Source organism: Homalodisca vitripennis, chromosome 2 (assembly GCF_021130785.1).
Source record: "Homalodisca vitripennis isolate AUS2020 chromosome 2, UT_GWSS_2.1, whole genome shotgun sequence".
Classification (NCBI taxonomy): domain Eukaryota; kingdom Metazoa; phylum Arthropoda; class Insecta; order Hemiptera; family Cicadellidae; genus Homalodisca; species Homalodisca vitripennis.
Window position 1 is genome coordinate 90,847,744 of NC_060208.1, and position 13,100 is coordinate 90,860,843.

The 13,100-nt window shown below is 32.0% G+C and overlaps 1 protein-coding gene across 1 annotated transcript in view; it reads left to right on the forward strand.

Moving 5' to 3' along the window:
• The window catches only part of LOC124354348 (probable heat shock protein ssa1), a 68,881-nt gene that overhangs the window by 25,914 nt on the left and 29,867 nt on the right, over nt 1-13,100 (forward strand). Inside the window, exons 11-13 of the mRNA XM_046804730.1 lie at nt 5,366-5,461; nt 6,943-7,044; nt 9,113-9,244. Of these exons, the coding sequence (XP_046660686.1) occupies nt 5,366-5,461; nt 6,943-7,044; nt 9,113-9,244 (330 nt within the window). The remainder of the gene's footprint in view (nt 1-5,365; nt 5,462-6,942; nt 7,045-9,112; nt 9,245-13,100) is intronic.

The window sequence follows — 13,100 nt, forward strand, 5'->3', positions numbered from 1 at the left end:
TTTCTACTTTTAACCCGTTGGTAATTTAGATAAATCAAGTGAGACCTTGTCTTTACTAACCATGATATTGTACTTATATGATAGTTATCAATTGGATATTTCCTGTCTTTGAGGTCAAGGTCGAGGATCAGGTATTGCCTTTACAATTTGAATTTACAAGGTCTATGCCTGTCCCTCCAGCTCTGTTCACCAGCCTGTTCCAGCCTGTGCCGTCTCCACCACCGCCATCAACTGTGATTCCCCGCGTTCCAGATCATTTAACCAGAAGTCTAACTTTGACCTATTGGTTTCCATTCGCGATACAAGAAAACCTTTTGTAAGGCGATTTGGTTATGGATTTAAACTATTATATATGTAACAAGACTGTAATTTTAGTTTGTATAAATGCAACTCAAAATAAAAAAGCGAAATAATTTTCTAATAAAAACTCGTTCATAAAACTTAAGCACCATAGCATAGATTTTACTACCGCACTGTATACCATGTATTTGGTGCATAATGGAACACTAATGTTAAAACACATTATTAACTTACATTACTAACACACATTAACTTCAATTCTCCCAGATTGAAGTTAGTAACAACTTTCCCATTCTAAGTTTTTCTCTCAAACGTTCAAATTACCCCTAGATATTTAAACTGAATTAATATTACAATTTTTTCTCCCTTGTACGATCACTTATCGGTTAATTTTCCGTTTTTACTCCTCTTTTTTAAACAGCATGATCTTTGAATTATTCAATTAACTTTTGAAATTCCAGTTATCACAGTATTTCTCTAAGTTTGCGATCATGTGCTGTAGCCCGGCTGCTGTTGTAGCTAGTATCTGCACAGAGCAACTCGTTAACCACCGAAACTGCAGCCACCCCCCAGAGCTCTGCAGGTAGTTAACAAACAGAGAGAACAGTCGCGGACTGGGGATACAGTCTTGTCTCAAGTCGAGTTTCGTGGTGAACTCCGTTGTTACTCCTTCAGCGCACCACATGCCAGGTCTTATTTCCTTCTTACAAACCTTTTCTCACAGTTAGCATCCGTTTTGACAACCCCATACATGACAACCAAGAAATGAACGCCTCCCTTTCAATGATGTCAAATTCAGATGTAAAGTCAACAAAGAAGCAAAACGTCTTTCCTTGTAGCTACGTCAAGAGGAAATAAACCATGTTGGACAAAATATTATCACTGTAGAATATATTTTCCTGTACCAACCTTGAAATTATGGAAGTATTTCGCAGTAATTAAACCATTTACTTAATCTTGAATGTAATATGCCTGTAACATGTTGCATATGCATTAAATGTAGGACAATCCTCTGTAGATTTCGACGGAGTTAATATCCCCTTTTTGTGCAAATGAAAAAATGGAATTATTTACAGATTTGATACTAACTCGTTGTCTAATATTCTATCAAAACTTGCGGCCTTATCATTTTTAGATCTTTTCAGAACATGTATAATTCCTATAAAAGTCCAATCACCAGCTGCAGTTAAAGATGGATTCAATGGCATTTTCAAACGTTCAGATCACTCACTGGACAGGCGCAATTTTATAAAAAATTTAGGTGAATTTAGGATTTTTATTTTTAAAACTATTAATTAGTGTCCAACTCGTTTTATAATCAGAATAAAACTTAAATTTATGACTGTATTTTTGAAATGAGCTTTCTTTTTGCTTCTGCATATCAACTGAAATTTTTTTTACAATTTAAATAAGCATTATTTCAATCGAGTTCTTTTTGAGAAATGATCGTTTTCTTACCACCATTCATTCATGATGAAACCATGGTTGTTTGAACTACCCTCTCCTACCCTGCGGCACCAGTTCACTTGTCTACGTTCTACTGACTGTCAACTCCTAGCCGAAAACCTTTTTCGTTTTCACGAATTTTTCTTTAACAAGGAGCGCACTGCCTATATGACCATTTAAGTTACGGCAAAAATTATATAATCTACCAAACTATATTAACTTTTACTGTAGATGGCAATAGTGACGAATTAGGTGTTTTTATTCTAACAATTTAGTTTATAAAAAAATAAGATGTGTAACATGTCAGAAGCACAGCACTGATGTTAGCCTATTGAATAATAAGGTTAATCCGTAAATTTCTTTTCACACTATCACTCTTATAACGAAGTTGATTATAACTTCTGGAAGTTGATGCATTTTGACCAAAGTAGGCTTCTAAACTGAAATTTAATTATTTACACGGCCAAGAGGGAAAAGCCCAATTGTGGTGACGTATATGTATTTTATTAAAACCATAAGTATTTCTACACGTGCAATACATGTCTAATAAGAGCCAGTTACAATTTTGCCTGACCTGTGACTCCTTTTCCAGAAAACATCGGAATATTATCTATCTTATAAATACCTATTACCATTTAAAAATCATTATAGCACCCCGTTATATTGAAATTTAAATGGTTTCACTAAAATGACTAAGTACTTTGACTTTATTATTCTTGCAAGTTGGCCTAAAATATTTTTATTGTAACCTAAACCATTTGAATCATTCTATAAAACGTGATGGAAAGTTTCGGAGAAATTCAATACATTCAATTAGCATTTATAAAAACTATTTACTCTGGAACTCCAAGGCCTCAAAACACTGACCTTTATCCAAAGTCCTATTATCACTCCTGATCCATTCAACACCCTCCAGGGACATAAGAGTGTTTGCTATGCAACTTAATAAAGGATGTTTAGCAGGCAATTGGGTGCGAAGCCTCGGGTAAACTACGAATAGTTAAGTGAGATTTAGAATCAGTCGATGTGCACGGCTTTGGTGTAATTATAATAAAAATAAATTGGTGTATACAAACCACTAACGTCCAAATTAAGTATTTTCCTTACTATGACAAAAGATGTCTCAGCATCGCTATGATCTGCAATTTAAACGTTTAAAATCCGCGTCCGGACAATTCCCACAGTTAATTTCATATTTACTAAAAAAAGTGTAAAACTTAGACACCACAGAAATATTCTCCAGATGGAAGGTGTTTGGAAACTTTATTGTGCTGAGAAGACAACACTCCCGTGGATCTTACAGGTGAAAAACTACAGGGACCAAATCATGTCTATGGGATAAAACATGATGTCCATAAATACTGTACTGGGGTATTCAAAGTGCTAACCTACTTTTTAGATCCACCCCAAAAATTCTTTCTTCCCTTTCAATTCAATCATGCGTGAAGAATCGAGCTGCCGTATGGCTATATATTTCTACCCAAATCAAGAGACAATCTAAAGTCTTCCTTCTTATTAGTAGTAGGAAAGTTTGAAAGATATTTTTGTAGGCTATCTTTTTTCAATTTAATTTGAATAATTTATATCTAGGATTTCCTATAATTTCTTAGCTACGCAATTACTTATTTCAGAATAGTTTGTTCTGGTTAGTTACTTTCTAGTTAATAATTAACTGAGTTATATCTAAATGTTTGTCCATTGCTTAAAACAGAATAAGAGAAAAGCAATTGTTTGCTTTGGTAATTAATAAAAGGTACACATTAAACAAGAATATAAGTAGATCGCCAATAACATCAAAGCCACATTTGAACAAGGTAAAAGTACCCCACACTACATGACGTGGTATACCCTTCAAAGAAGTTTTCGTTTTCTAGGTGTTTTGTGGACAGATAAAGTTGGCAGAATATAAAATAATAATAATGTTTATCAAATAGATCATAATTTTTATAAATCTCGTTGCTAACTAAAGACAAATTTAAAGACTACTCACAAAATAGATATACTGAATGATAGACTTCAACGACGCTGGGGCGGATTTTTTGATTGAGCATTCACCATTACAGAAATCATCCGTGCATATGCAGAAAGGAAGTTTCAATTAAAAGTCTACAGATGAAATCTTTTTTGAGATATCTTTTTACATCATACAATCATATCTATTATTATTAAGATTAGCCTCATAGGAGTGTTGAAATCAAACACAGTCACCGTCATTCGTTTCCTTAAAAAGTTATGAATTTAAATATGTTACGTTACCTTCATTGTTATCTATAAGACTAATCTAAAAATATTAGCTAAAGCCCAGCCAAATCCTTTTGCGTGAATTACACCATCATTATCTCAGTATATTGCTTATATTAAAATAAAGATTAATCCAAATTTTCAAGTCTATAGGCCAGTTTAGAGATATTGTTTGAACATTTAACGTTTCCTTAACTGTAACGGTATATGATACTTTTATATTTATCTTAATCTGTTTCTTATAATGAGACGACTATTAACAATGTCTTATAAAAACGAATTTACATGAAAAATATTACTAGGGAATTCACATTTATTTCACATGTTACATATCCATGTTATTTATTAGATTTTTCAGGCCTGTGTTTCGCGTGATAGTTCTTTCTGATAGTATATCATATTCACCTATATATTATTGATATACATATATATTATTTAATCATCTAAGTTATATAGAAGTTCTCAAATGGTTTTATGATCAACGACAATTAAGATTTTTTAAACATGTAATATCTAAATATTACTGACATGTATATACAAAAGTTTAAGGGTTGTTGATCATAAACGTATCCCTCTTAAGTATTTATTTGATTTAAAATATATATATATTACTTGGGGAACTGGGAATCTTTAATTTCACAATATTTTGAAGACGAACTGACTGACGAACTGGCTTTGGGATTTTGTTGAACGTTAGAGAACATTTCTACATTTGTGCTTAGCTAACCATGATTGAAAAGAGGAGATATTATAAATAAATATGGAAGCTAACTGAGAACAAAGATATACAATTTTTACATGCAACATCACGAAACACATTAACAAAAATATCCGTAAGATATCTGACAAAGTAGTTCTTGTGAACTTTAAATCTTGCATGGAACTTAATGTCTATAAATAATACAATATTTCTAATTTCGTAATATAATTCTAGTATAATTCTTTATATAATAATGCATGTATAGCAATGTAATTTGTTTTAGAGCTATTGAGGCTTATAGAGTGAAAGAGTTTCTCTCCAGTCTGCAATGGATATAAAAAGGTTTTTGTGACTGATTGTTTTCAAAATATTAAAATAAACCTATATATATAATATAATATTTTCCCGAAGGCAGCTCAGACTCTTAAGTGACATTTCATTTAGCGTACCCCTATCCTTTTTAATACAAACCTAGTTTTGATAGTTGCAAAAATACTTTTAAACGTCATTATTTTGCAACAAATATTTTTAATTTAGTTCTTAAAATATGGATAGTTGATTAAAATTTTAGTGCATGAATTTTAAGGGACTATAAAAAGAAAGGAATAGTTTAATTTCGATATTATAAGATAGTATAATATGTAGCTTCAGCTGCTAACAGGTTCATTTTCTTTCCAGCACTGCCACATCGAGAGGGAACTCCTTCTTCTATCACCGAGGTGTCATATACTCGACGTACGGTCTCGCCTGGGCATTTTCAAATCCATTCAACAGGTAAATTTAAAATTTAATTTTAACTGGTTTTAACCATGTCCTTTAAGGTAATGTTGGTAAATTAGAAGTTCGATTTCAACTGTATCAACAGCCATAAAGTTTTCAGCTTTCCACAGGAGAAAAATATTTATCAGGGATGTTATGGACCATTTTCAGATTACAATTTTATAGCTTAAGAATCTACTGCAGTGAGCAACTCTCTGACAGACAATCAGGTCTCCAAACTCCAGTAGAGATTCTGACAAACAAAGCTTGTGTTGTAAGCCATTATGACATATACTACTACAAATCTTAGTATTCTACATGAGATTAATAAGAATTGCCTGAAAATTTGAGGATAGCAAATATTAATGTAAAATAGCAATATCTTTGTAATAGTTAACGAGTAATACAAAATACATAAACATATACTGTTAATCAGTATTTGGTTGCTATATAAAATATAAATAATTACAATTTATCTTGTCATCTTTATACTTATATTAATTCATAAATAAATGAGCTTGGGTACAACAGTAAATATAAGGAGATCTAAGCGTTCAACAGTCTCCTTCCGATCTGTGCTAGTGATTAAGTGGAGGAGGCATTTCTCTTTTATTATAAAATTTGAAATTGAGAGGAGTTTTCTCCAATTGATTTATCTTTACATATTGTAAATCCACTACTAAAACTATGTAGTGAAATTGGTAGAAACATTTATCATCATAAAGTTTTGAGTTTCTGACATATTCGGTACATCCAAACATCTTCCTCTTTTATTTTTGTCCTAAAAGTAGTTTTTAAATATGCTAACTTACTTATTACACTGACACACTTGACATCAGTCCTAATTACATTTCACCGACTACTGTTGTAAGAATAAATAAATAGCCATAAAAATCTGTCTAGCCTTATGTTATATTTTAGTCTAATTAGCCAGTTTAGTCTTTTGGAGAGGAGATACATTCGTTACGTAGATATATTTGATACAGGCAAAGTTACGTAGAATTAATATTGTAGAATACAAAATACTCTAGCTGTTTCTATTATATTGCTATTTGTATTACTAATAATTATCTACTTATATTTCGGTGCGTTAAGACCAGGTTTGCTAAAGTACACACATCGTTAACTACAAATATAGATATGTTGTGATACAACGAGCTTGATTTGTTTTACTTTGGAGTATAACTGTTAGAGTGGGTGAAGCTCCCTTCGTGTAAAGGTTTAATTCATAAAGATGAGAATATTTGACTGTATTTCCGCTTTGACTGGAAGAGGCTGGAGCAGAGCTAGCCCTCTTATTCCAATTCGGGAGGACAGAAATATTTCACGTTTTTTGACAATATCTACCCCTAAACTTATCCATTATGTCACTCCGGGAATTACACAAGTATCCTTGTATTTTAGGGCAAAATATAACGAGAGGATTCCTCATCTTCTTGTACTAAGTGGAGATATAACTATGTCTTTAGCTTTACATAAGTTATTTCTGATTTTAGGACTGTCGCATCCAGATGATACAGTGAGCCCATCCAGGTACATGGAACAGATAATCTATACACGACGTGAAGAGACAAGGTGCTCAGGACAACTCCCAGCAGGTCATTTTGGGAATCACATGTACATATAAGGAATGCTTAGTTTGAATGAGGAATGTTACTGATAATTTTGAAGGTAGTTATGTTACACAAGTATAAATGTTGTGAGCAACAAGTATGTTCAGGAGAAAACACTTTTCATACAGGAATGTTCTTTGGCATCCAGAGGTTTTACGCTCCAGTTATGAAACGATGACTCTGAAAAGCAAAGAGTATTTTTGAAATTCTTCGATGTAATGCTTGTTGGATATTCTCTAGAAAGAGTGTTGTCTGGCAAACACAGCTGTAATAATATTAGGAAATAATATTGGCTATTTTCGATTCTTTTACATCATTAATGCATATCCATTGAATTGTTTGATGGTGAATGATGGTATTATAGATCTAAAGCTTACCAATCCTTTTAACCATCATGTATACGCTCTGATAAGCGCAGATCGGAGGAAAATTCTTATACGTATATTACTCATAGTTAGAGTGCTGTTATGTATATTTCTTTGTAGATCTCAGTTTTAGACCTTGATTTCTATAATGTCTTCTTACAGCTTTAGCTAATGAATTGTACAGATATTTATCTACTGAAACACAGTTATTAGATCAAGATGTGTACATACTGTAATAGACATAGCTTGTAGCTACTTTAAAATGTTTCATACTTAGCAAATCACACTGTAACTCTATAATTGTAACGATTTTAAATGAATTTAAAATATTGTAATAAGCAATACATTGCGTAAACATCTTGTCAACGTACACTCATAAAAATAAGGCACTCATCTAACATATTATGAGTAGTAGCCATTGGCCATATTACAGTTACTGTGAAATTAATTAGTTTATTGTTTATTTTATGTACTATTATTCATGCTTTCCTGAAGATGAGGTCATAAAACACAATCACATATTGACGCTTTAACTTATGATGCTAATTTTCTTATAAGCAGCACACTGGGCAAACTTATTGTCATCTTAGAGTCAGCGTAAAATGGCCAAATTTGAAACATTTCATAAAGATAAGGAGGGAACTTATCCAGTCCAACCTATCGAAACACGCTCCTGCCCACAAACAAGACAAAATTGAAGTGAGCTTAGAACTGAAAAAATATTTGTTATTAATTTTTGTTTGAATATTCCTCAATATGTAGGGAAAACCCCAGGAAATATAGAAGCTTAACATTTAATATAGAAAAATGAAATTTCCACAATCTTAGAAAACACTAAACTTTATAGTACATTTTGAATCAAACGTGTATATTCCATAAAATATATGTGATTAGGATATTCTTTAAATATTTAAAACATATATTTACATTAGTGACAGATGTTTATCACGAATATTGGCATTTTAGAAAGATAATTCAACACTATTTTAGAATTCGAAAAGATAAGTAAATAAAAATATTAATTATGAGCGCTCATCATTAATTAAGACAAAAATCATCATTCATGTTCCACAGTTATTACTCTGGCGGAGTTGTTCAGTTTGATACTGGCAATGATGAAAACTTTAGTTTTCCTCTCAAGAAATACCGGTATGTGTATTTTTTCCTTCGGCGGTGCTGATAAGTGGACTTAGGCCAATTTATTTATAGAAATGTAAATAAACTTTGGATAGTACTAATTTACAAACAGCTTATTTCATCAACAATTATTATAGTCTGCCCTCTGGAGACTATTAGTCTTACAGTAATACTTTATTTTATTGGAGCAAAAGTTTATGTGGTTGGAGCAAATTCCCTCGAAATACTTAAATGTGACGTACAGGCAAACGCTTTTCAGGAGTGGATTTTTGTTATATTCTAAAATCCTTAAAATATATATATATATATATATCATATATATATATATATATACATATATATATATATATATATATACATATATATATTCTTTCAAACACCCGCCCATTCTGTATAGTTTAATGAGATGGTTCATAAATAATTTTAACATGATTATTAAGGAACAGGTTTTGTTCTTAGATATTAAAAATGGCCTATATTTCATTCTAACGGGTGGGATATTAATAGAAGAGTGGTATATTTTGAAGTTACGCTTGTGTTTTTGTCCACAGACTGGCCAGGGGACTTCGTGTCGGCTGCTGAAGAACAACTCCGAATTGCTAGAGAATCAGGTTACGATTCTTATCAAGATATGCAAATAGTTCCTTACGAGGGAGGAGCGGCACCTGTAGGCGTACCTACAGGTACACGAGTACTATACGAAACAATATTATAAATGGTATTATGTTGTCATCGATTACTCACTGCTGCTTCCTGAGAATTTTTAGCATTGCATATCTAAAATTTAGCATTGAATTTTTTAGTTTTCTTCAAGCAAATCTTATCGAAACATTTTATGACTTATATGGCAAGTTGATCTCTTTTATTATTAAAAAATAATATGAAAAATAATTTTAACATTTTTTTAATCCATACTTTTTTATGATGTTAAAATCACAGACACAGCTATCTTAGTAGTTCATATATTAAAACGTTTTTTAAGCAAATCTGAATGAAAGTTTTTAAATAGCAACATTATAATGTTACAAAACCACCAAGTACGAGGTATATGGTTCGAATAGTTTTTAACGCAAGGAAAGTTTTACTTAATGAAAAGAATGTAGAGTTTTTTGCTGATTTCAAAAATACCATACATGTTTTACTTTCTTGGTGATTTTTATAAAACAAGTCATAAAATCCCGTTTTTGTATGGTTGTGTGAAAGGAATATTTATTCTCTTATTCGGATAGTTGGTAGACCTGACTGATATTTCACTGCACATAGTGTTTGGAACCAGATTTTCAGTAAAATATACAAAATATATGATAAGGTGAGTCTACTTTTACTGAGAGTTTTGTTACTAATTAACACAGTAGCTTAATAATTTCAAGTTGCGTTATGTTTCATAATTGTTATACAACCAAATATCATGAAATGAAAATAATTAAAACACCTAATAAAATTTTAACGCAACTACGAGTAAAGTAACTAAAAATAATAAAATAAATAACTCTATTATTTTATTAATTGGTAATGGAAACCAAAGACTCAGTTTTTGAAGTAGCCTTTAATTTACTAAATAACGGCACTTGCCCCAGTGATTTCAGTACTGCATCTTTCTTTGCACGTATAAACTTTGTTGATGCAATATTCCAAAATAAAAATATGTAATGGTGCCATTTTTTGAACGTGTGGTCCAATAGACTATTAGTAGTTGGAGTAAAATAAGCTGTATTAAAACTTGATTAGGTCGACGTTTTGTTATTTTATATCGTATTTTATTTTTTTAAATTATAAATTATGATACAATTTGATATAACATGCTATTTTTCGCTTACAATATAGAAACCAATAAAAGAGCTGTGGCAGTTTTATTACCAACATTAGATTTTTGAGCTCAGCGAGTGAACGACGCAACCAATAATCAACTTAACTCAATTACCTTGTTGGTCTTGTTATAACGTAGAACTTTACCAATTTAGTCGTATGTGCATCTTTTATAGTTTCCAGGACCACTTCAGAGTGCATAAAATATGAAACACATTATATACTAAACGATTTCAGAAACCTATTAGACAAAGCAGATCGGATATACGAGTAGTTGCTGACAATATTCATAGGTGTTTACATCTATTAAATGAGATTTCATTTGGGTATGACAAACATAATGACAATGCCAACCTTCGTGGAAAGCAAACCCCGTTCTACAAATTCACAATAATACAGATACTTGAGCACTGGCGTCGGCCGTTACCTTGAAGAAAAAAACTAAAGCATTTCCATAAAGATCAGACATCCATATGAGTTGAAATGGAGTGACAATCCCTACAAAAGCTATATTTCGTTTTCAGATTTTAAACATACTAGAAATACTTTTTTTCATACTGAATGTACATCCTAATATTTGGAGAAAACATGTTAATTATTGAAAATATTATTGAAAATAATTATGTATAGATTTTATTAATAGAAACATTCCTCTATTTTTTCTAATGAATTACATACTAGTAAAATAACTGTAGTGTCATAAAATCTGAAACTTAACAATAATTGCGAATTAATTTACGTTATTCTACAACTTTTGTAACAAAAATATTATTTTCATAGGTTGGCCGTACTAACAGTAGTTCAACAATCACAATTACGAACTTTTTTTGAATATTTTATATTGAAGTGTCATACAGATAAGTTAAGTGTAAATATTGATACAGTATAAAAGTTAATATGCCGTTTCAATTTTCTAACGAAGAATATGCCGACATAATGTTCTGTTACGGATATGCTAATGGAAATGCGGAAGCTGCTCGACGTGAATATCAGGAAAGATTTCCTGCAAGGCGGATTCCGAATGCGAAAACCTTTTCTTCAGTGTTTCAGTTTTTAGGAACGAATGGATCATTTCCAAACAATTTCGTTTTCGGTTGAACGGCAGGCACATCATCGCGTTAACGATGAACTTCAAGTGATTCAACATATTCATCGTAGCCCGGGTACTAGTACGAGGCGAATTGCGTATCGCACTGGTTTATCGAGAAACAAAGTGTGGCGCATCTTGCGTAAAGAGAGACTTCATCCTTTTCACCTGCAAAAGGTACAACATTTGCTGCCGACAGATTACCCTTTACGGTTAACCTGTTCTCATTGGCTTCTAGACAATGCTGATAGGGTGAATTCAATTTTATTTACTGATGAAGCAACTTTCACGAGAAACGGGTCCTTCAATTGTAGAAATAGTCATTTATGGAGCGAAGAAAATCCACATGGTACCGTAGAAACCTTTTTCCAACACAGATTTCACATTGTTGTTTGGTTTGCCGTTATTGATGACAAAATTCTAGGACCATTCGTTTTTTAAAGGAAACCTTACAGGAAATATGTACGAACAATTTCTGAAAAATTATTTACCGGCTCTTTTGGAAGATATCCCTTTACAAAAAAGATTAAAAATGATTTTCCAACATGATGGTGCAACTCCTCATTTTTCTTTAGTAGCTAGAAACCATTTGAATGCTAATTTCTTGAACTGGATTGGGCGTAGTGGACCAATCAACCGGCCACCACGATCGCCTGACTTATCGCCTCTTGACTACTTCTTATGGGGACATATCAAAAGCTATGATGTATAAACGTAAAGTTGATACCAAGGAAGAATTACTCGTTAGAATTCGCAACGCATTTGACAGTATAAGAAACAATCCAGACATGATTCGCAGAGCCACCACAAATATTTTACGTCGAGCAGAATGCTGTGTGCATTGTGAAGGAGAGAATTTCGAACAGTTACTAAACTAAGGTTAGTTATTTTGTTAGCATTTATTTGTTTTGCAATAGTAAGTGAAAATAAAAGTTTATAAAAACATGTACGTTCAGCAAGAAAAAAAGTGTAACCGATTTTGTCTGTTCTTCGTACGTTATTTATTTAATTAAAAATTGATTTTCTTAAAGTTTACGTATAATTTTTACTGGCTTATTTTACATCATTATCCTAAGACATTAATTCTTTACAAGTTTTGTCAAAGAATTTTACGTGTTTGTTACACATTTAACAAAGTTAATCTACTTGAAACCTAAATGAAACTTGTTTTTGGACACCAAATTTTGCGTATTTCTTCAGAAATCTTAAAAATTACTGCAGCTAGAGGTCTGGTACCAATTTTATTCAATTTTCCAGTTCAATTTGCATAATATACATTAACTTTTAGGTCCTAAATAACGCACAAAATAATTTAATAGGGCTCCCTTTTAACGGTGGCACTGAAATCTGGGTGAAATCTTTCACCGTGTATAGCTGGCTAACTAAGCGTTTCTGGACCTATGTGTATATGAACTTTTTTCATTATTTTCACCGTAAGAACAAGTCCTGACAGTTTCTCCGTTTCTTCATGGGACACCCTGTACAAACTGTCACATACGTGTGTTATGCTCTCAAAAGAAGAACATAAAATGTTTATTATGAAGGTTAGTAACCCTTCAGGATTTAAATCAGGTTGAACCTCCAAGATTCATTTCTCTTTTGCTTTTCAGCTTGTTAATATCCTAATACGTCGAACTTTTACTCCC